This window comes from Sabethes cyaneus, chromosome 3 (assembly GCF_943734655.1).
Source record: "Sabethes cyaneus chromosome 3, idSabCyanKW18_F2, whole genome shotgun sequence".
In the NCBI taxonomy this organism is placed as follows: Eukaryota; Metazoa; Arthropoda; class Insecta; order Diptera; family Culicidae; genus Sabethes; species Sabethes cyaneus.
The window spans coordinates 155443997-155468784 of record NC_071355.1 but is presented as its reverse complement, the minus strand read 5'-3'; the positions used below and the strand labels follow the sequence as shown (position 1 = coordinate 155468784).

The 24788-nt window shown below is 42.3% G+C and overlaps 2 protein-coding genes across 3 annotated transcripts in view; one reads left to right on the top strand and one right to left on the bottom strand.

Annotated features, from left to right (window-relative positions):
* The first annotated feature begins 632 nt into the window (after nt 1-632).
* On the top strand, nt 633-10143 carry LOC128743797 (uncharacterized). Its single transcript, XM_053840465.1, has 6 exons — nt 633-837; nt 1019-1055; nt 8744-8800; nt 8895-9010; nt 9364-9534; nt 9591-10143. Exons 1-6 carry the CDS (start codon nt 791-793, stop codon nt 10018-10020), a joined length of 858 nt encoding a protein of 285 aa, XP_053696440.1. The 5' UTR covers nt 633-790; the 3' UTR covers nt 10021-10143.
* Nucleotides 10144-14327: 4184 nt separating this feature from the next.
* LOC128744712 (serine/threonine-protein kinase 26) overlaps nt 14328-24788 on the bottom strand; it is a 165405-nt gene continuing 154944 nt past the window's right edge. For both annotated transcript variants that reach the window (XM_053841898.1, XM_053841896.1), the window contains 7 exons: nt 23697-24206; nt 23494-23639; nt 23219-23429; nt 17746-18072; nt 17499-17681; nt 17262-17440; nt 14328-16271 (listed from right to left, as the gene is read on the bottom strand). In XM_053841898.1, coding sequence (XP_053697873.1) covers nt 16250-16271; nt 17262-17440; nt 17499-17681; nt 17746-18072; nt 23219-23429; nt 23494-23639; nt 23697-24206 — 1578 coding nt within the window. In that variant the 3' untranslated portion in view covers nt 14328-16249. The remainder of the gene's footprint in view (nt 16272-17261; nt 17441-17498; nt 17682-17745; nt 18073-23218; nt 23430-23493; nt 23640-23696; nt 24207-24788) is intronic.

Here is a 24788-nt window from a genome sequence, read left to right as displayed (position 1 = left end):
TCAATCCGCATCGACTCGCCCGTTTAATCGAAACGCTACCATAGCCTGTATAACTGCAATTGCAACGTTTATTTCAAACCGACAACATTGGGCTAACGTCACGCAAAAGAAAACTCGTGGAAACTTCGTTCGTCTTTTCTTCATTTTCGTAACACAAACAAAGAATTGCACATGCGTACCACGCCATCCGTTAATCAGCTGTTGCCTGTCAGTTTCCTTAATCAATTTCTTCATAGCTTCTCTTGCTGCTCCCATCCCACGTGTTGGCCGTACGCTTCGTTTCGTAGCAACACTTCTATCGGCCCCGTCCGTCGTAGGTGTGAAGCATAGAGCCTGAGCCAAAGGGAGCAGCTGGCTAGTAGGCAGCGGTGTGGTCGCTAAGAGAAGCAATATCAAAAGTCAAAACTTTTCCTTTATTGATTCAGGGCAGAAGTTTTCGTTAGCATTGCTGTTGTGATTTTACTTCAATTTAGCATACAAAGAAATAGGACAGCGTTGAATACGTTGAACGTGTGTTTTTTAAATTAGTCAGTGTTCGAATTCGCGGTAATAAATGAATTTGAAAAGCGTTTTAAGCTCTTTATTACGGGTCATGTTTTTACGACAATAAGCTGTGTACAGGTGAATGAAGACGGAAATCGCAACCATGGTGAATGGTGCTGAATCATTGGCAGTACAACAACTGCGAATGGTTTTCAGCGTAAGAAACCACTTCATGTCTACAACAGCAATGATCACAGGATCAGTGTAGTAAGAATTCGTCGTCGTACTCCACTGGTCGGCACAAGTAATGGGGAATTGCTTTAAAGGATGCCTTTCGGAAGAGAATCAATTGCGGTAAGGCTCTGCCCTGGTGAAGTAGTGTTGAACGCTGGCAATGCCTAGTGCCGAGAAAGAAGTGTAAAATCGATAATTTATTTACGTTGTGTTTTTTTCGCTTTTCTTGGTCGGCTTTGGCGATTTCTTCATGCACGCAAACCTTGTTGCGGGCATTCGGGTGTCACTGGATCGCCAACAGAAGTCGTACGCTAAACACCAGCGATAGCCAGTATGAGGTAATTAAGATTGAATTTAGCCACTTTATTGAGTCATCCGTGACAGGTTTCCCTCTAAAATGCATTAAACATCAGATCGAACGTGTGCAACGTTCACTGGTTACGATGATTGAAAAGCTGCAAACTACCTATTTATTGATGCTACTTTTTGGGTTCTTCATTTAAAAATCAATTAACCTTCAATACAGTAAATAATAAAAAATACCTAATACATATGGAACTGTGGAGTCCAAGTTAAAATTTTATGAAAGTGTTGATAATTGTCAACGATTAAAACCTGCTTTAATTTATAGAAGCTTCAAAAATTATATCTCGAAAACGTCTAGACGGATTTAGACACAATCATTATTAAAAGTATAGACTAACATCACGCCTTTTTCCAAAATATAGATTTTTTGTTCAACATTGTTTCGAGTACTAAACTCAATTAGCATAAAACAGGTTTTCCGCACTTTCAAACTTTCAAACCAAAGAACTAATAATATACATACTCGAAATTGAATATTTCAGAAAATGTATAAAAAGCTTATTAAATTTTAGAATTTTAATGGTATATTTATGCATAAATGTTACATCCATGTTATATGTCGGGAGAACAACGAGCCCACACATTATATTTTCGTAGATTTCAGGACAATATACGATATAGTCAAGCGTCAACAGTTATGGCAGATGATGCACGAGAACGTTTGTCGGACAAATTGATGTAGCTGATCAAAACTATCCTAGAGCAAGTGATGTTATTAGGTGCGTATTCCGAGGGTGGCAGGGGGATGAACTGCCTTGTACCAGTTATTTAACATCGCTATTGAAGGTGTTATCCGGCTAGCGGACATAGAAACGACAGGAACGTTCTTTGGGCTCTAACCTTCGTTGACTACCTTGACATCATTACTAGAAACCTTTGTACGGTGGAGGCAATCTACACTAGAAGGATTGGGTTACAAATCAATGCGTTAAAAATCAAATATATCGCAGGAAGAGGCTCCAAAGAAAACAGCGTTTGCCTCTCACGGACAGTGACTATTGACGGCGACGAACTGGAAGTGGTTGATGAGTTCGTATATTTGGGATCTCTGGTCACCGCCGACAATACTACGGGTAAGAAGATTCAATAACTCATTCAAGCTGAAAGTCGAGCTTACCTTTCCTTGCGCAAAACGCTTCGATTAAGGAGCAAACATCACAAAGCAGACGATGTACAACACGCTAATTAGACCGGAAGCCCCCTACGGACTTGGGACTATAACTTTGCTTACGGAAGATATACGTACGCTTGCCGTATTCGAACGAAACATGTTGCGAACTATTTGTGAAGGTGTACAAATGGAAACGTGACGCATGAGCCCCTAGCTGCAGTCTCTATTTGGAGAAATTCTCATTATACACCTGGTGAAATTCAGGAGGCTAACGTGAGCCGGCCACGTCGTTCTAAGGCTTCTAGTTCTAGTGTCGATTGGTACTAGTAAAGAAATAAGAAATTCGCCGCACAATGAAGTTGACATCTACAAAACATGAGCAGGACCAGTAGCCCGCACATGTTTTTGCATACCATTGACGGTGGAGCGCAGGTAAATGACGGAACATGGACATGGCGAACAATGTTAAAATTGCACCAGCTGCTGGGAAAACCACCCATCGCCAATACTGCGAGAATAGCCCGCATGAGGTTGGCCGGACTTCCGAGATGAATCGGAAGTGGAAGTCAACTTGCGTTAATCCTAGATAAACTGAGAAGCTGGCGATAAGCAGCCACGAGCTGAGTGCTCAACAACTTCTATATACAGGGCCTTTGCCTGCTTTACAAACAATAGAAGTTTCACCGATGTCCCACAGGCTTGTCAGCAAAACATAAAATGTTACAATTTTGAGCGCTCTATCACTACTTACTTTCTTTTTAGATAGCGGGCCGTTACCGAACCTACGCCCGGCTAAAAACGGAGTCTAGGAGGATAGGGTTGCAAATCAATGCATCGAAAACCAAATATGTGGTAGGATGGGGCTCCAGAGAAAGCAACGTTTGCCTCCCACGGACAGTGACTATTGACGGCGATGAACTGGAAGTGGTTGATGAGATCGTATATTTGGGATCTCTGGTTACCGCCGACGTTAATACGAGTAAGGAGATCCAACGACGCATTCAAGCTGGAAGTCGTGCCTACTTTTCCTTCCGCGAGACGCTTCCATTAAGGAGCATACGCCGCCGCACAACGCTGACGATGTACAAAACGCTAATCAGACCGGTAGTCCTATACGGACTTGAGACAGTAGCTTTGCTTACGGAAGACATACGTGCATTAGCCGTCTTCGAACGAAAGATGTTGCGAACTATTTTTGAAGGAGTACAAATGGAAAGCAGAGAGTGGTGCAACCTACCACGTTGTGTATAGCATTGGGAAAAATTTCGGAAAGTATCGATAATTGAATATCGATACTGAATCTGCAGCATCACTGATACCCTCGATATATCGCTCGTGAAGTATCGATATTAGCTTTACCGATACTATTTAAGGGGGCATTCTGGAAATGCTAAATAGAAAAAGGGAATTCACTGGCTTCAGCCCGTAGAGGACTACCGGTCTGATTAGCGACTTGTATATCTTTAGCTTTGTGCAGCAGCGTATGCTTCTTGATCGAAGCGTCTTGCGGAGGGAAAGTAGGCTCGACTTCCAGCTTCAATGCGTCATTGAATCTAATCACCCAGTTAGCTTCGAGGTACGATGCTGGTCTAACAAGTCAGTCGTCGCATGTTCAAATCTCGGCTAGGCGGTGCTGCTAGGTAGAATCAGTAGGATTTTGGCACCAGCCCCGTAGCTGTCCTGTACTCTACCAGCCGGCTGTGAAGGCTATTGATAAAGGATCAAGTGTTATAGACGTTTAAGCCCAAGGCTATGCTAGGCTAGGCGTCGTTGAATCTCCTTACTGCTGTTATAATCCGCGGTGACCAGAGATTCAAAATATACGAGCTCATGAATCACTTCCAGCTTGTCGCCGTCAATAGTCACTGACCGTGGAAGGCCTCCGTCTTGAGCCTGGCGTAAATTGCCTCCGCCATCTTAAGGTTTCTATTAATGATGTCGAGGTCGTCTGCGAAGGCTAGGAGTTGGCTATGCTTGCTGAAGATCGTTCCTCTCGTTTCGTTGCCCGCTCGCCGGATCACACCTTCAAAAGCGATGTTGAATAACATACAGCACAATCCAGCTCCTTACCGAAACTCTCTGTGCGATTCGAAAGGACTCGACAGTGTCCCAAAACACACACGTAACACATCACTCGTTCCAGGGTAGCTTTGTTTCAGCCACGTCAGTTTGTCCCGGAAACCCGTACTCGTCCATTATCTGCCATAGCAGATCACGCTCGACTGAATCGTATGCTGCCCTGCAATCCATGAATATATGATGCATGGGCACGTTATAATGCCGACATTTCTGGAGGATATATCAGAGAATAAAAGCTAGCCGATCGCCCTTTTGTAGTTGGGAAAAACCACTTCTTCCATCCACTCTTCCAGTAGTTTATCCTCTCAAATCCTTGAGATTAACCGGGAAAGTGCTGAGCCTACCGGTTCTTGGCCATTTTTGTAGAGTTCTGCCGGGATTCGGTTCATTCCGATTCTAACTCTTCACGATCTTTGTCCTCTTGCTGGCACTTTTTTCTCCTCAGGGTCGTGGTGAAATCATTCCGCGCTCATCGATACTTGGCCCAATTCATCTTCGCGGTAATGCTTAGATTGACGAAAACAGAGATGTCAGAAATGATAATATCGAAAATGAGTCAATTACAATAAATTAAATTTGAGAATCAAGCTTAGTACATACCAGAAAAAAAAGCAGCGCAAGAAAAAATCCTCAAAAATTGCTTTCTTGAGCATTTTTTTAGCATCATCAACGTGCACAACCCTCATCCCACAAGTAGCGATGATGACAGGGATGAATTTTACGCCCAGCAAGAGTGTGAATACGGCCATTGCCCAAAACATCAAGTTCATTATCGGGGATTTCGGCCAAGTGGAGCGATGCAAAGTAAACTGGTGATTGTAGGGTTTAGCGCACACCCGCTAACCAACGAAATGGACCTAAGACTTATCTGAAGTCTAACAACATGGCCGTACGTAGTATACCTTCTTCCAGTATAGATTCCTGCACAAGTATATCTAGAGGACACCAAAATAGACAGAAACCCAGATCGTTTTAATTGTCAAACATCATCCTTTCGAAGCGCTAACGTTGACTTAAAACACTATCTAGTGATGATTAAGACGCGTCCAGAGCTCTCCGTTGTGAAAAACATTTGCTACAGACACCACCTCGGTTAAATTGCGCGCAGCTGAAGCAACTAGACGTCGCCATAAAATACGCGCATTCACTCGAAGCTGCGCTGCCGGAAGAGGACCCTCTCGATGGCTGTTGGAATACCATCAAAACAGTGTAGTGGAGGGTTTCATCGGGCACGTGGCCCGGAATCAGTAGAACGACTGATATGACAATAAATTTAGGTGAGCGATGAATAAGGAGAACGCTGCGCAGGCAGCAAAGCGACGCAATGCCACACATCAGAAAGTGGAAAGACACAAACAGAAGAAGATGCAGCGAAACCAAATCTTCCGGGGGGATAAAAAAGCGCTACCTGGAAGAGCAGGAATATGCAGAGTTGGAACGGCTGTATCATTCTCAGGAAACGAGAAAGTTCTACCAGAGACTGAATGTATCTCTCAAAGGCTTTGTTACGTGACCCAAAATATGTCAGGATAAGAATGGGAGTATTTTGATGAACGATTGTGAGGTGACCGAAAGGCGGAAGAAACCTTCGATTCGATGCACATCGAATGGCGCCCAGGTAAAGAACCATGGCGGCGGGAAAAGTAACGAAGACAGTGCTACAAACGGGGACGAGGTGCTAGCCGCAACGACAGCCGAAGTTAGTGAGGCTATCAAGCAGCTAACGAACAGCATTTCTGCTTGGAAAGGTGGCATCGGAGCGAAGTTTATTATAAAATGGTTTATTAAAACCAGATAAGCTGACCACTTGTCTATATAGACTACTAGCTGACCCGACAAACTTCGTGATGCCACAAATTAAACTGTGTTATACATAAATCCTGAATCTCGGATGACCTTTATCACAATCTCGAGTTTTGCAAGTTTCTGAGGAGTTCATGGGTGTTTTAATATACAAATTTTCCTCACAGTAAAATAGAAAACAACTCCCGCGGAAAGCGGATAGCATTTAAATATTCGTCATCATTACAAACCATCTCGCCATTTTGCGGAACACCAATTGTCGGTTGACCATTACGCGGAATATAGAGTTTCACAGAATACCATTTCGCGAAAAACCTTACGCGGGATGTACCATTTCACGAAAAATCTTTTCGTAGACAGTACTATTTCGCAGAAGTGATCTAACTGAAGGAAAGTAATAGTGGTCAGTAGATCTAGGAAATTAAATAAACCTAGATAGAGGTGATTTCTACGGGGGGCTGCCCGCAGTGGCCGGTGCATCCAACAGCAGGTCGCCGGCAACACTCGCGGCCTGTGTTCGTCTCGCCCTGAATCATTTAATGTTACTATTGAAAGTTTCTGGTGGTCTTGTTATTGACTAATGTTCTATGAAAGAGTCTAAAATTTCTCGAGTTCGACTAGATTTTGAGGTGCGCAAAAGTTTCTGTTTTATTTGTATGAGAGTCCTTATCCCTCTACCACAGGCGTGAGGGGTCTCAAACCATCTTTAAAAAAAATCCTGCCTCCAAAACCCCCCACATGCCAAATTAGGTTCCATTTGCTTGATTAGTTCTCTAGTTATGAGGATATTTGTATTTCATTTGTATAGGTGCGGGGGGGAGGGCACTATTGAAGGAGGGAGGGGTCATAATTCCCCTCCTAAAGAAGGGAGGGGTCTCAATTCACCATAGAAAAAAAATTGCCTACAAAAACACCCACATGCTAAATTGTGTTCCATTTGCTTGATTAGTTTGCGAGTTATGCAGAAATTTGTGTTTCATTTGTATAGGAGTCCCCCTCTTAGGGGGGGGAGGGGTCTCTAACCATCATAAGAACCTTCCCTGGCCCCAAAAGCCTCTACACGCCGATTGGTTCTGTAGTTTTCTATAAGGAACATCCCGACAGATAGACAGAAATCCATTTTTATAAATATAGATTTGATAGAATTTGGTATTTAGAGCAGTTACCGGAGGAGTGGAGAGATGGGATTATTTGCGTAATCTAAAAGAAGAACAAATTGCACTGTGAGAACTACTATGCGATCATTGATCTCAATGCCGTCTACAAAGTTCTGACCTAAATCATGTTCCGCTGACTGTCACCAATTGTGAACAGATTTGTGGTAATTTAACAAACCGGCTTCCTTGAAGGACGGTCAACAACGGATCAAGTATTTATACTACAGCAGATCCTCCAAAACAGCCGTGAGTACAGAATTCCCACGCACTATTTGTTCATTGACTTCGAAGCTGCATATGATACCATCGACGAAAAAAGCTATGGAAAATCATGGACGAGAACCGATTCCACACCGATCAAACCAGAGCCGATCAAACTGTTTCAATCTGCGATAAATGGCATACAGCGCTGTGTTCAGATTTCGGGTTGATTGTCGAGTTCAAGCGAGAGTACTTCGTCAAGGTGATGGTCTCGCATGAGTGCTGTTCAACATACTACAAGGTGTTATGTACTGAGCGGATATCAACACGCGGGGAACGATCTTCAATAAAACTACCCAAGCAGCAATTAAATTTTTATAGGTTCCTCTAGTGGTTTTCATGACCAATTTCATTAAACTATGAGCTCCATTATAACCTTTAGATGACCGCTATAAAACTTCCTTCCGAATAAGAGGGCCACTCTTAAGAAGGTTTTTATTATTCTTGAAGTGTTAGGCCATAAGCTTAAGTAGGTTTAATATGCTCTGCTGAAAGCAGCAACCCCGATCTATTTGATTTACAGCGTCCATAATAAAATATACGATAGAATAAAGAGTAAATTTTTAGCAGTTTCCGCAGCTGCGCAGCATATGCGCATTAAATTTATCGTGCATGTTGGAATGATAAGTAACTAATTTAACACGCCATCACAATTTTGTTTGGCGACCAAAAAAAAAAACACTACAAAACGTGAATATGGCTTCGCATAAAAAAATAATTTCGGTGCTGAACTCCAAATACTTCAAAATAGTAATAATAATGTGTCGCAGCCAAGCAGTTTTATCGTGGTAATATAAGCAACTACAATCAATTTGCTTTATTAACTGTTTTATGACTGTTTTATAACTAGTTATAAGTAGTTTTTCACTTGCGTCATCCTTTAATTGCGCAACACCATGATGAAACCAGATGAATTATTATCATGCCGCAATTAAACCTTTATAAAATTCATATAAAACAAAGCGGCTTCAGATTTGTTACTTGGATATTATCGACAGAGCAAGATAAAACTATACTTCCTTCAACAATATTGTAGATAATGATCAACTCTCCAATTGCTCCATATATCACTTTTTGAAATTCTGTTCGGCTGAAGCACTGGATCGATCGTCTCAAAAATCAACTTGGTAGTAGCCAGCAAACAAGATTCAATGAGTTTTAATGATAGACACTAGAGAAACTTGCATGACGAATAGAATTATAAGCTACAAACTCTGTGCAGTTGTGCATTAATGCTAACTTTTTCCAGATGCTGGTCGAGGGAACTTTACAACGGGAGACGCAAAACAAACAGCAAACTGTTAAGGTAGTTGTTTTAATTCCAATTACTGATTTAAGTTTGAATGCTTTAAGTTTTAAGATACGCTTTTACCAAATTCAACTTTTTAAATATCCTACAGAAGCCCAAGCTTTTCGGAAAGTTCTGGAAACGAAAGGACGTGGAGTACTCAAGACTGAACAAATCAAACAATAATTTTGTAGACAGATGTAACAGTAGCAACAATCAGACATCAGGGTATGTATTTAACAACCAACCGTATCGTTTAAAATTTATTCTGTTAGTTGAAACTTTGAGTATTATCCTGGCGAATTGCAAACCTTGGTATGTTAAGTAGATCTATCTACTATCTAGTAGATAGTTAGTAGATAGTAGATAGTAGAGGAGAAGAACTACTTTACCATAGTTACAGCTAAAATTACATTGTTTTCAATCTGCAAGCTATGCGATTGAACATCTACCAAAATTTTCAAATCACAATTCGATGAAGATTTTAAATATGTTATCGTGTTCCCATTCATTTTCACGATGAATATCGTTTAAAAATAATTCTTTTTTTTTTTAACTAATTTAATTAAAATTTTTAGCAGATCTGAAATACAACTGCAGTGCCTCGACGCACACTCACTCCTGTTGGTGTCCAAGGATAGTAATGCTCGGAGAAATGGCTACCACGATCTTAACACTGACATGACGTCGACACCAGGTAGTTCGCTGGATCTAGAATGGGAGAACGATTATGGCTACCAGCACAATCCATGGTATACTGACCACTCTTCATTGTACAACTTTAATTCCTAGTTATTTTTTTTTACAGGGCTCTTCGGCCTAACGATGATCAACAGCAGTTGGCCTACCCAAATCGAACAGATTCCGTGTTCAAAGTGGAAGAGTGGTCCACCCTGAAGAAAAGTAAAGACCGAATAAACTCCATCAGACGACTGGACCGAAATGGGACCAATCGCTCCGGTCCGGACTTTCCGTTGGCCAGTGCTGCAGCCAACGATTCCGGTGCACTTGGGACGCCCTCGATCTGCGGTTCCTATGCCTCTTCGTCACACATATCAACGCCGGAGGATTCACTGGAATGGGACGTCGATCAGGACCGGCAACTCAAATCGGAAAATGAATCACTCGATTTGGAAACAAAGGAACTGCTACTCGAAATCGAACAACTTAAGAATCGGGTACTTAACGAGACTGGTGCTAATATACGAGATCTGAAGTTCGATGAATCGATAAGTTGATTCCGTTAATAGTTCGATTAGCTGACCAAAAATCAAACACGTATCTTTATATGATTGATAGAACAAATCTATTAGAACAGTATAGTGACGTTGAATCCCTTTTAGAGAACAAGCGAGTTCCATAGTGACAGATATAGCGAAATTCGATTGAACTCCACAGCGTTTGAATCGGAGAGAAACATTATACCAACAATATAATCTATACCACTTACATTCATTGTGACTTCTATCTATTACATAATTCATAGGAGATTTCTCAGCAAGATTTGAGCAAACACCTTAAGGACAAATGAGGAAAAACAAACTGTGAATGATCTAACAAAGAGAAAAAAAAAAACAGGAAGGCATTTATTTTTCAAGTGCTAGCAAATATAAACTATCGTAGGTGCGTAACATTGTAAAAACCCCAAAAAAAGAGCCGAATCAATAATAAAAGGCACTCCCGTTTCCCGTTGACCTTTGTTTAAAACAAGCTGGTTGTTGTTTAGTTTTCCTTTTTTCCGAAACAGTTATATTCAACGGATACAGGGTCTGGCATTTTTGCTACATGACCAGCACACTGTAATGTGCTGCCGTGTTTTATTTGTTTCACAATATTCGCATCTTAACGTGGCACATTCCAACGTTAAGGAACCTTTGGCGACCAATTTTACTATAGAAATGAGTTTCTATTTCGGCCAATTATAAGCATATAACTACAAAAAGCTGACTAAAGCTGACGAAAGGTTCAGAGATTTCTTGACGCAATATTGATGTTCAGCAGACATAGGATAGCAGGAGTATGGATTTCTACCTTCAATAGCTTGGCAGCGATAATAGCTCGAGAAACTTCTCTTCTTTTAAACAAGGTGTTGATGTTCAGCAGTTTACATCTGTTCTCATGCGGTGGATGATTTATTGGATCATTCTAGGGGAGGAATGCGTGCCTAATGAATCTCCGTTACACGGCTTCGGTTCTACTGAGAAGTAAACGGGGCGCTGACAGTACGGATCACGAAACTCCTTAGCTGAACGCATAATAAATTCCAAATTGCGATTTGCTTTTGAGATAATGTTGGAATGATGGTTGTAAATCAGCTTCGAATCCAGCTCCACTCCCAAATCTTTCTATCCAAATATCATGTTTCTCATAGGCCATATGGGGCCGATTCCAGGTCCCGGACAAGTTCCTCCGAAATCCGTTCCGTACTTGAATCAGAAAAGAACCCCTCCCCGGGCCCGGAACCGGTCATACGGCTTCTGAGAGACATGAGATGATCACCAATCGCTATTTTGTCGAATGCTGATGTTTTTTGATATGCGACACGACATACTTTACTGATGCTGAAATGTTCCTATATTGGAGCCGGTTCCGAATTTATAGTGTCCCCCCGGATCCGGATGGTGCGCGCCATGGCTCGTAACTGCGACAAAGTAACTGATATGTCCACAGTCTATGATATGTTTACAAAAATCTACAGATTTCATACAAATTCTAGATATTTGGCAACTTTGTCTAAAAAAGCCATGCCACGGTCCCCCAAGGAACCCCGGAATAACTCCGGGACCATTTGTCATTTGGCCATTATCTATAGATATTATGAAAATAGAAAATATTTTCGGCAAAACTCCTAAATTTGGTGAAAAAATATTGAAAGATAAAAAAGTTATGGCCATTTTAGTCGATTTTGCGATGCTAAAAATGATGTAGACCTTAGAGGGGTTAACATTAGGAAACGCTTATAGTCGGATTGTGCAGACTGCAGCTATCTGCAAATCGGTTAACTATAAGTTTTAGTCTAAAACTTGTGGCTCTTTGCAATCCTCAACTGAGCTTACAGTAAAGAAGATTTTCAAGTCGTGCACATACAATAACTTGCTTCCAGGTGATATCACAAAACAAACATCGATGAAGTATACGAGGAATAGTAATTGGCCCAAATTACTTCCTTCTGGAACGGCGGACTGGCTGTTGAATATGATTGGAGTTAGTGGACAAATTCGTTAGAAGCTCCAAGTCGATTCTGCTTATGTAACATTCTAAGCGAGGCTGGAGGCAATGTACGACAGCTGCTTGCCTCGGAACATCAAGATCGTCATCGGGGATATGAATGTTCTGATCGGTAGGGAGGAAATGTATAGACCGATGACAGGACCCCATAGCCTGCACACCGACACGAACAATAACGGCCAATGATGTATAAACTTTACAGCTTCCTGAGGCTTGGTGATCAGAAACACCTTTTTTCCACATAAAGATATCCACAAAGCCGCCTGGAGATCACCTGACCAGATTGACCACGTTCTCATAGATGGCCGGTTCTTCTCTAGCATCACGAACATACGTTCCCCATGAAGGGCGCATATTGACTCTGACTATCATCTAGTAGCAGTATATGTGCGCTCAAAACTGTTAACCGTAAACCAGACACGTCAAGGCCGTCGTTCTTGGCTGAACACCAGACAGCTAGATAACTCGCAATCTTCCGAGAACTGCGCGCGTATGGATGGATGAGGATCTAGTTTTTTCCGAGCAGTTAACCCCGTGTCACCGAGTTAATGGCACGCTAATGAAGGTGAACCAAACTCGTAAGGGCTACACACCAAAGCCTCACACGGAAATCATAAACGCGCGCGAGGTGGTTGACAAGTGGAAGCAGTTCTTCAATGATGAACGTCTCAATGGCGAAGTTGCAGAAGGAGGTAGAACGGAAGTAACCCTGGAAGGCTGAGAAGTAACCCAGTCTACGAAAAATAGTAATGTCTTATCAGGAAGTCAAACGAGTAATAGGGTTGCTGAAGACTAACAAAACCACTAGTAAGAACCAATTGACAGAGCTTTATAAACATGGTCAAGAGATGCTGGCAAGGGCTCTACACTGGGTTGTTTCCAAGATTTGCAAGGAGGAGAGGCTACCAGAGGAAAGGATGGACGGAGTGGTGCCACGAAATGCCACCTACAAGATACTCTCCCAGATCCTGTTACGCCGGCTGTCACCGATAGTACAAGGTTTTATAGAGCATTAACAGGCAGGCTTCATGAGGGTTCGCGCAACTGCGAACCAAATTTTTACCATTCGACAGATCTTGCCGAAATGTGGGGAGTACAGCGTACCCACTCATCACACCGTTCTTGATTTCATCGAGACCAGCTATGGCAGATAATACACGTACAGGGTTTCCAGACAAACTGATGCGACTGATTGGAGTTACAGTGCATCGAGTGATGTGTTTCGCGCGCATCTCGGAAACACTTTCGAGTCCCTTCGAGATGCGTCGAGGGTTGAGACAAAATGATGGCTTTTCTTGCATGCTAACATCGGTTTTGAGGGGGTGATGCGACGAGCGGGCCTCGAAACGAGAGGCACGATTTTTACCAAGGATAGCGAACTCTTAGGCTTTGCAGATGACTTTGATATCATAGCTAGAAGATTTGCGAAGACAGCGACGAACTAGATGTGGTAGATGAGGTCGTGTATTTGGGATCACTGGTGACCGCGGACAATTACAGTAGTAAGGAGATCCAGCGGCGCATTCAAGCAGGAAGTCGGGCCTACTTTGCTCTTCGCAAAAAGCTGCGATCAAGAAGCATACGCCGTCGTACGAAGCTGACAATGATACAAAACCCTTATTAGACCATTAGTTCGTTATAGACTTCGTTATAGGACGCAGCTCGCGGACTCTTGCAGTGTTCGGGCAGATGGTGCTGCGGACGACATTTGGTGAAGGACAAACTGAAAGCGGAGTGTGGAGGATGCTAAGAGCTCCGAGCTACAGGCACTGCTTGGAGAGATTCCCATCGTATATCTGGCGACAGTCGATAGGCTCCAGTAAGCCGGACACGTCGTATACAATTCTTTTTAATAACCCTACCGGTACCAGGAACAGAGGGGTTCAACGTGTCAGATAGCTCGACCAAGTCGAAAGTGATTTGCGACTTCTTAGACGACAGGGAAATTGGCGATCGAGTTGAATGGAGACGACTGTTCCCGAAAAAGTTCGTCCTATCAAGTGAAATACTGCTTTGGAGGCGTTTGCTGCTTTTCGTAGTTGAAGAATGCCGATCGGTAAGCTCTTAGCGTCCGTAAGTGTAGCATCCTATCCGATCGGATCTATTCTGAACAGGGGTGTGGAACGCAAACGATGAAGTTTATCATGCATACAAATCTTGCAGGCTAGTCTAGCGTCGCCGTCATTTCAGCAAGGACTATGATTGATACCTGATAAATCCCATGTAATGATAAATACTTTCACCGCCATAATGGACGATTCCGGATATGTTTAGCCTTCAAGCAAACGACTGAATCTAACAATACTTCCTTGACGGATGATTTTATTGTTCTTCCCTCTTATTTAGCACGGCCCAGTAATCTGTGTTACTGAGCTCTCGGGGAACTACTTTACTTATTTGGAGCGGTTTTGATTAGAAACCAACTAACACGTCTTGAAACAACATTCTCGTTTCATTTCTCTCTTTATAGCTTCCCGGAGGGTTAGCATGTCACATTACTTTATACATGATTCACTTGTGACAACGTGTGTGTGTTAACAAGAGTTTTAGATTATTTGTTGCAATATCTATCCCAGCGCTACTGTGGTTTTTTGAAGTCTATTGATTTTTTTTGTTTAATTTACGACTGCATTAGCAGTACTTGAAATTGTTAGTTTTTGACGTTTCCTGGAATACATAATTTTATTGGTTTTGCCAAATTTTAAAAGGAATCGCTTGCTTCGTATTCAAAATGTGAATTTTTATTTCAATATACCTAGTTAAATTAGTATTATGCATCAGTTAAACACTACATATCTTCCTTCCACTTCAGTGTGCGAAAAGCTCCCTCCGTTCAGGTATGCTTAATGTTCACTGTGTCCTCTACACCACATAGTTTACAGTCATAGTTACATACCGACGATTTACTTTCGCTAAAATTATTTAAACATACTTGCTAACTCGCTGGAATTGTCCCATTCGGTCAGACTACACCTGCTACATTTTTTAATCTTGTTTTTTTTCGACGGTCGAATTCGCGTGATGCGGGGTAAAAGGAATTCGAGCCAAACTGCTTGGACGCGTGACTCGTCAAACCAAAAATTGACTGAGATTTCGCTTTCTTCCACGATTAAACAATGGGAGAACCATTTTTGATCAACAAAAATACAAAGCGTAATACAACAAACAGGAAAACAATCTCGTATAAGCAATAAACAATAAAAACATGACTCGTGACGTGCGTATGAAGAATTAAAAAAAAAACATCAACTAACCAAAGCGTACTGAAAATGTGAGAGCGTAATGATCGTCAATTTTAGAGATAACAGATGGATCTATAAAACACTCAGGAGGTAAGCAGTGGCCGCGTTCTAGTAAAGCACGGTCATCTTTGACGATGAAGCGGAAGTTCGTCTAGATAGGAAGAAATGTAAAACGATGAGTCAATTGAATTTTCTGTGTAGTTAGCTTTGATAATTTTCCCTCTACTTGGCAAATCAGATATGATTAAAAGTTAAAGAAAACAAAATCAATTTTACGGTTAGACAGCTATGGAAGAACGTCATTTGCATGCTATCGCAGATTTTCGAAAAGAGTTAAAACCTAGAAACAGAGATTTTGTACATAATATATACAGAAGGTAGCAATATAGTTTTCGTTTTTTAGTCGTTTCTACAGCAAGACGAAGAGTTGAATTATTTGCTAGGGAAAGCGTGTTCGAAGATTGTTTTTTGCATGTTTTCGCAATAATGAAACATTTCATGAATTTTTGTATCAATAATATCTACTGTTGTATTGAAAATAAAAAAGACATATTGTCCTCAGTTTTCAGTGCTATCAGTTGATTTTAAACTTTTGACTGCGTGGTGTACTAAGAAGCGATTTCTCCTTAGAATGTTGTAACCGAAAGATAGAAGGCAGTAATAATACAGAAACTAATATATTAATCATAGCTAACAGTCGAAGAAGTTGGAAAATAAATATCTTCAAACATTTTCAAACAAAATATATACATTATCAGCATTCTCTGTCCTCGTTTGTTATGCCCTCTAACATGAATTGATTTGTTACCGCTATTGCTTGGTGGTACACTTGTTTACAAGATGTCTATCGAATGAGCTCAGCTCAGCTGATTGAAGTTTTTTTTTCGTAATTTTCGAATTTCCCTTTTTTCTTTAGATTCGAGAGGTGAAGTGAAATGGGAAGGGGCGCAATAACAACAGTTCATACTTTTTACCAAACACCGTTCGAATGCATAATTTATCGCTTCACTTTGGATTCTCTGCAAAAAAATTGAACAAAAACAAGAAAAACAAATGCCACATTGGAAAGGAGTACAACACAACAATTTTTGTTACAAAATATGTATGAAACTCAGCCTTCACCGAAAAGAAATAGTGTTAGCTAACTACAGTTTTACATTGATAGATAATGTTTAAAGTTTAGTGTCAAATATTATAATTATTTTAAGAAAATGTTAGAAAATAAATGTCCAGTTAATACCAGTGTATCTCTTAAATTATCCAAATTGAATATCGACGTCATCGAATATTCGACAAAAACGGATTCTAATACAATACAACGTTGTCTCGATATATCAATCAATGATATGGTACAAATCAGGCGAGGGTCAACATGCAGCGTGTCGTTGCACGGTTACTGTAAGTATTTTATTCAAGACGTGTGAAGGCACAATAAATTCAAAAAAAGAGCAAATTGACAAAGTATAGAGAGATAAATAGTAACTATCAGTAATAAAGCCGTGGAAATAGAAAAAGCATCAAATATGCGAAACGTATTCATTGCATCCAAGATTTTAAACAGTGCTCCTGGAAATGGTTTTTTGATAAAAGCTAAAATAATAATTTGATATATTTTACGAACGATCATTGATAAACATGAAGCAGGATGAAAGTGAATTCAAAGCAGTGAAATTTGGTTAGTTCCGTCCATTATTGCGGCATATCTCGAAGTGTACCACCTTGCCCAGACGTGCAAAAGATGGAATTTTATCGATCACGAAACGTTAGTAATAGGGACAGTAGGAACAAATATAGTAATAGTATCAAGAATAGTAAAAACAATAGAATTAATGTTAATAATTGTAAGCTAATAGCCTTCGTTCCCTTTTTCTCTAGCCTGCACCACGTAAGTGCATCGTCATCACCACCGCCAATAACAAACAACAAAAACAATATAATATTCATCGTTAACAACCGGATGAATCACTGCCATCACCGCTCTCATTTGCAATTAACCGAGCAGCACCTACCGCGTTACTTTGTCTATAAGCGTATTGATCCGGGTTTCGGAGAATCCGGGTACGAGTTTGTGAATAATTTCCTTTACAAACAGATCGTTCACCCCGGGGCATGTCAGCTCGGCCTTTTCAAACGCTAGCCGCAGGTCGCTAATCTCGACGTTACTCGAGCTGGAATAACTTCGCTGCATCTGAAAAGTATCAATCTGCTAGTATCATTCATAATGCCAAAAAAGAGGTGATCGTTACCTCTGAAAGTAAGGGGAATATTATCGACTTCAAACAACCGCTGTTCGTTCGACTCTTGGAGTTGTTGTTTACATTCGTAATACTGTTACTTCTGGGATTACCGTTACTGTGACTGGTTTCACGTTCTCGTTCTCGTCGCAAACTGCTGACCTTCTCCTCGCCGTCACCTCGATGGTTGGAAACCTAGAAGAAGAAATCATCTGTGACCTGCGATATTCCTACGAAAATATCTTTTATAGAGACGAACCTCCTTTGATCCTCTCCTTTCCTTATTCTCACGTTCCGATTCCTTCTCCCGTTCTCGTTCCCTCTCTCGTTCTCGTTCTCGTTCCCGTTCACGCTGCTCTATTCGGTCCCGTTCCCGTTCCTTTTCGCTGTCCCTCTGCCGCTCCAGGCTAGCCCGTTCGTTCGGATAGTGACTGATCTCCTTTTGGGGGGACACAGGCTCCCGGTCTGACGAACTCGTCTGCTGTTGCTGTTGCTTTCGGCTGTTACTGTTGGAATTGCTGTTGGAAGAAATCAGTGCCGACGAACTGGTCTGCGACTGATGTGATGGCGACGTTGGCGTTCGTGTCTGAAAAAGAAGAAACAAAATCGCTAAGTAATTCCCGCGATTAACAGTTTAAGTATTTTCCTAACAAACTAATAGAAGGTCTATTATACTATTTCAAAATTCTTGTCTTGTCGGTTCTTGAATTGTCGGTCTCTGAAGGGGAGTAGTGCTCTCCGAAAAAATGAACAACTGCAATGGTCTACCAAAGCTGCGCCAACACACGCTGAGGGAATTCGTTGGTTTGGCGTTCGCTACCGTTGAAGAAACCCGATGTTTCCGCAAGTCATGCGTTATCTCTCGGAGTTGCGTTGTCGGAAGAGGCTGCATGGAGCCCTTCTTGATGCATTCTAGAGCGCCGTCACTATGATTAGTACTTATTCCTAGCAATCTAACAATGAAACACCCTTACTATGGACACACTGTCAAGAACTGTCAAGCGCTGAGCGGACCGGCGAGCAATACAACGCCCGCAAGCACAGCGGGTCACGGAAGTCTTCGGAAATTTTGAATATTGTCTATTGGCTTTCGTCAGAATATCGTTCTAGTGAGGTTTGAATGTCAGCTCGCAGTCAAGTGTAACTACTGTTAAATTTCTAATCTGGTAAACCCGCTCAAGCATGTATCCAGAAATTGCAAACACGATCGGTTTCTGTCTGCGATCATTCCATTAGTGTTAACATTGCGTTAGTGATGCTAAGTGTCAAACATTACCGGGAGCACCAAGTTTGATCGTTCAGGCTTGGCATACACTTTTCGCTTCGATTTTGCTCTTTTGATTACTGCATCTCAGCCAAGCAAAATTTGAAAAAGTGATGTATGGGGCGTTTGTAGAATTTATTATTATCTACAATATTGCAGAAGTAAGCATTACTGTGCATTTTGTATTTATGGCGCTATAAGGCTGCTACCCTCTTGGTAGCAAAAAGAGCGCTCTTTTTGCTACCAACGGCATTGCTGCCCTACAGCGCCGTAAATACTAAAGATAAAACTTCACTTTCTTCAACAATATTATAGATAATTACTAGCTCTACAAATGCCCCATAGACCACTTTTTCAAATTCTGCTTGGCTGAGGAGCAGTAATCAAAAGAGCAAAATCAAAGCGAAAAGTGTATGCCAAGCCTGCATACGATGTATTATTTAGTTGCAAGTAATCTCAATCATTAGTACTATTGACGATGTTATATATTTTGACGTCGTCGGCGTAAAACAGGCGACATTGGGATGGCAGAATGAGAGAAAGCTCGTTGATAAATAGCGAAATAATAGGGGTCGGAATAGACCCACGCGACGAAAAAGGTCTATGGATTGGAAACTCGGGTCGTGAAACTGCCGGTCTCTTAACTTCCAAGGGAGCACTCGAGTGCTTTCCGACGTATTGAAAAGCCGCAAGTTCGACGTCGTAGCGCTGCAGGAGGTGTGCTGGAAGAGCTCGACGGTACGTACGTTCAGAGATGGACATACCGTCTACCAGAGTTGCGGCAACACGCACGAGCTGGGTACAGCTTTTATAGTGATAGGCGAGATGCGGAAACGGGTGATTGGGTGGTGGCCAATCAATCCTCGAATGTGCAGGTTGAGAATCAAGGGCCGATTCTTCAATATAAGCATCATGAACGTGCACAGCCCTTACCTCAGAAGTACCGATGACGACAAGGATGAATTCTACGCGCAGTTGGAGAATGAATACGACCGCTGCCCAAAACATGATATCAAGATCGTCATCGGGGATTTCAATGCTCAGGTCCGCCAGGAGGAGGAATACAAACCGGTGATTGGAAGGTTTAGTGCACACCAGCGGACTAATGAAATGGGCCTAAGACTTATCGACTTTGTCGCTTCCGAGAACATGGCCGTACGTAGTACCTTTTTCCAGCACAGAATCCATCACAAATACACCTGGAGGTCACCAAATCAGACAGAATCATAGATCGATCACGTTTTGAACGACAGTCGGCACTTCTCAGACATTATCGACGTCAGATCCTATCGAAGCGCTAACGTTGACGTTAAGTTAAGATGCGCCCAAGACTCTCCGTTGTGAACAACATTCGGTACTGACGCCAGCCTCGGTTAGATCTCGCGCGGCTGCTGGACGAGCTGGACGAAACCCCTCTCGAAGACTATTGGAACACTATCAAAACAGCCACCAGCAGTGTAGCGGAGAGCTCCATCGGGCATGTGGCCCGGAATTAGCGGAACGATTGGTTTAACGATGAATGTAGGAGGGTAATGGATGGGGAGAACGATGCGCGGGCGGCCAAGATGCGCAGTGCCACACGTCAGAACGTGGAAAGACACAAACAGAAGAAGATGCAGCGAAACCAAATCTTTCGGGAGAAAAGCGCTACCTGGAAGAGCAGAAATATGCAGAATTGGAGCCTGCAACGTTCTCAGGAAACGCGAAAGTTCTACCAGAAACTGAATGGATCCCGCAAAGGCTTTGTGCCGCGAGCCGAAATGTGTCGGGATAAGACTGGTAGCATTCTGACGGACGATCGTGAGGTGACCGATAGGTGGAAGCAGTACTTCGACGAACACCTGAATGGCACCCAGGCAGAGAACCATGGCGGCGGGGAAAGCGATTTCGACGGTGCAACAAACGGGGAAGAGGTGCCAGCCCCAACGATAGGCGAAGTTAAGGAGGCCATCATGCAGCTAAAGAACAACAATTCAGCTGGAAAAGATGGCATCGGAGCGGAGCTTATTAAAATGGGACCAGAAAAGCTGGCCGTTTGTATACATCGACTAATTGTTAGAATTTGGGATACGGAACAGCTACCGGAGGAGTGGAAAGATGGGGTTATCTGCCCGATCTATAAAAAGGGCGACAAGTTGGACTGTGAGAACTATCGAGCGATAACCGTTCTCAATGCCGCCTATAGAGTGCTGTCCCAAATCATTTTCCGCCGACTATCACCAATTGCGAACAGATTTTTGGGAACTTATCAAGCCGGCTTCGTCGAAGGTCGGTCTACAACGGATCAAATTTTTACACTGTGGCAAATCTTCCAAAAGGGCCGTGAATACAGAGTTCCCACGCATCATTTATTCGTTGACGTCAAAGCCGCATATGATACCATCGACCGGAAAGAGCTATGGAAAATCATCGACGAGAACAGCTTCCCCAGGAAGCTCATCAAACTGATTAAATCTACGATGGATGGTACACAGCGCTATGTTCGAACTTCGGGTGGATTGTCAAGTTCATTCGAATCACACAGAGGGCTTCGTCAAGGTGATGGTCTTTCATGCCTGCTGTTCAGCACAGTGCTACAAGGTGTTATGAACCGAGCGGATATCAACACGCGGGGCACGATTTTCAACAAATCTAGTCAATTCGTTTGCTTTGCCGATGACATGGATATTATCGGCAGAATATCTGTGGCGGTGGCTGAACAGTACACCAGACTAAAGCGCGAAACAGAAAAGATTGGGTCAGAGGTAAATTCTGCTAAAACAAAGTACATGCTGGCCAGCGGAACCAAGACCGAACGACACCGTTTGGGCAGTAGTATATTGATCGACGGCGATGAGTTTGAGGTAGTCGATGAATTTGTCTACCTTGGCTCACTGGTAACGGCGGGCAATGATACCAGCCGTGAGATTCGGAGACGTATTATCAGCGGAAGTCGTGCTTACTACGGGCTCCACTCTCCACAAGGAATTGCGGTCGAGCAGAGTAAGTCCCCGTACAAAGTGCACCCTGTACAAGACGCTTATTAGACCGGTTGTTCTCTACGGGCATGGAACATGGACAATGCTCGAGGAGGACCTGCGAGTGCTCAGAGTTTTCGAACGACGAGTACTAAGAACGATCTTCAGCGGCGTACAGGAGAACGGAGTATGGAGGCGGAGGATGAACTCGCACAGCTCTATGGCGAACCCAGTATCCAGAAGGTGGCTAAAGCTGGACGGATACGATGGGCAGGGCATGTTGCAAGAATGCCGGACAACTACCCTGCAAAGATGGTGTTCGCTTCAAATCCGGTAGGAACAATACGACCAGGAGCGCAGCGAGCAAGATGGTTAGACCAGGTGGAGCGTGATCTGGCGGAGAGTACTCGGCGTCCGAGGAATTGGAGAGCCCTCAACCGAGTTACATGGAGAAACTTTGTTCAACAGGCTTGGTCTTAGGATGGCAAGCCATCTAAGTAAGTAAGTAAGCTAATATGGATGAGCTGTAAATTCGGATGCAATGTCGCAAGGCACTTCGACAACGTGATGGTCTTTAACATTGTGCTGGAAGGTAGCAGTTTTAAAATCTGCTCCAGCTACAAAACGTTGTTTTTGCATCGAATTGTTACTGGGGACTAAAAATTAGTCTATTACTACAGTCCAAAACGCAACAAGCGTATGTGAAACCGGTCTAAGAAGGTACGTTGACGGCAAAGTCGAGTAAATACGCTTCGAAGGTACTGCTCTGAATTTGTTGGAATCAAAATAGCATTGAAACGTGCTTCCATTGTAAGCAAGGGGAAGCTGCAAGAACACTGGCTACAGTCTTAATGATTGCCTTTCGTAGCAACGCCACTATCATCCAAAAAGTTCGATTTTCTTAAAGGGACCAGGATACTGCCTTGAGGTACTCCAGAATAAATGCAAATTAAGCAAATTATAAGCTTATTTTTGTCAAATAAATTATCAATACTTGAACACAATACAAATTAACACCTATGTTGGATTGAGGAGCACAATATGGTTTTTTTACAGGATGAACTATAATGTGATTGAGACGAAGTAACGTTGAGCGCCTTAGTGGAAGAGGGAAGGGGAAGCTTTTCCTTTCAATTCTGTTATTTATTTTTAGTGTTTGTTTGAAACTTTTGTCAAAATAATCAATAAACAGTAACATTGTTGCCTAAAATATTCACCGCATTTGAATGTTGGCTTATTGCAATAGACGGTTTTTAGCGACATACCTACAACACAGATTTCAATACCACAGTACGGAGGATTCGAACTGCTCCTAACTTTAATTTATCTTAAACTATGTGTCTTTTGTTTTACACTTTGTCTATCTTTTAGATTAGCGTTTCCTAAATGCAAATTTGCCTAAAATTGAGTTTGCAGCAAAATAGCAATCGGAACTCCATCAAGTGGTATTAAAATTCTCTAATAACTTCTTGTCTCTTCGTAACAGGTTGAGTAGAGGTGCGACCACTTACCTGACTTGATTTCTGCTGATTGAGATTATAATCCCGATCTCGATCTCTCGCGTTACCCATGCTCATCATATTATTGCTGGTTCCGTTGTGCTTGACTGGTGATCCTAGCTGTTCCTCCATAGCGTTGCTTTTGTTGAAATTGTTGAAGTGCATCCCCTTGACTGTCATGATCCATGGTTCATCCAGATCACTGTCCGGTTTGGATTCCTCACTGAAACGCGATCAAATTGGTTACTATCTGTCACTTATGAATCTGTGGTTAATCTGTCACTTACGAATCTGAATTCTCTGACTCCGTTTCGCTTTCTTCACCTTTCTGCGATTTCCACTTCTTGTACCGATCTATCAAATCGATCAGGTATGCGTTCTTTTTCGCCTTTTTAATGAAAGGAAATTTCAACAGTTCCTTTGCCGTTGGTCTCTACAAAAGTTCAACATTGATTATCATTTAATTTTCCTTCACAGATAAAATACTTACGTTTTCAGGGTCTTTATTTAGGCACGCTTCAACAAAATCTTTGAATGGCTTGGTATAGCTACCAGTCAGCTGCGGGGGATTATTTTTCGGAATTAGAAACAGCACCCTCATCGGGTGCAGTTCCGAGTTGGGCGGTTCCCCTTTGGCTAGTTCGATTGCAGTTATCCCCAGGGACCAGATGTCTGCTTTGCTGTCGTACATGGACTGTTTGATGACCTCCGGTGCCATCCAGAAAGGCGTACCTACGAAAGTATTTCGCTTCGAGGTGGTATTAGTGAGCTGCCCTGCCACGCCGAAATCGGCCAGCTTTACGTCGCCGAGCTCGCTTAGAAGTACGTTGGCCGCTTTGATATCACGGTGCAGCTTTCGCTCCGAGTGCAAGTAGTCTAGACCTTTCAGGACTTCCCGCAGGATGATGGCAATGTGCATTTCCTCGAACAGGCCAGCCTTCATCAGGTCCAAGGCTGACCCACCGCCGAGGTATTCCATGATAATCCATAGCTTTGTACCCTGCATTGAAAGAGAAGGAAGAAAACACATCATCCATGAATAAATATGCACATTGTTTTTCTCTAAGTAGTAATGCACATTGAGTCAGCGACAATGAGATCATCGAAAGCAATCTAAATTCTGTTCGTCACTCAAGGGCGCAATATCGAAGAAAGGATGCACTTCTCTTCTTACATCCGGCTTGTGATGAAAACACTCTATTCAATATTCCTTGAGATAGCATAGAAGACACGATGAGTGGAAGGAAAAAAGAAGCAAATCATCATCCTTAGAGTGGCGTCATCGCATAGATGACAAACCCACCAGCATATCAATATGAGACGGAAGCCGACTAGGATGTTATATGGCTTGCTGGTTTACTTCTTCGTTGAAAATGGGCATACTGTGGCAAGCAAAATCTTAAAGAGTTCTTTGGGTCATTTTGATTTGCATTTAAAACAGGAAGTTTTGCGATTTGAAACAGGAAAATAAAATAAAGAACGACCAATATCAGCATTTAACTATTATTTTCCTGTTAAATTACCTTAAGACACAGGCTTCAGTGGGTATTTTGACATTTTTAAAGTGTAGCGATTGTCTTTA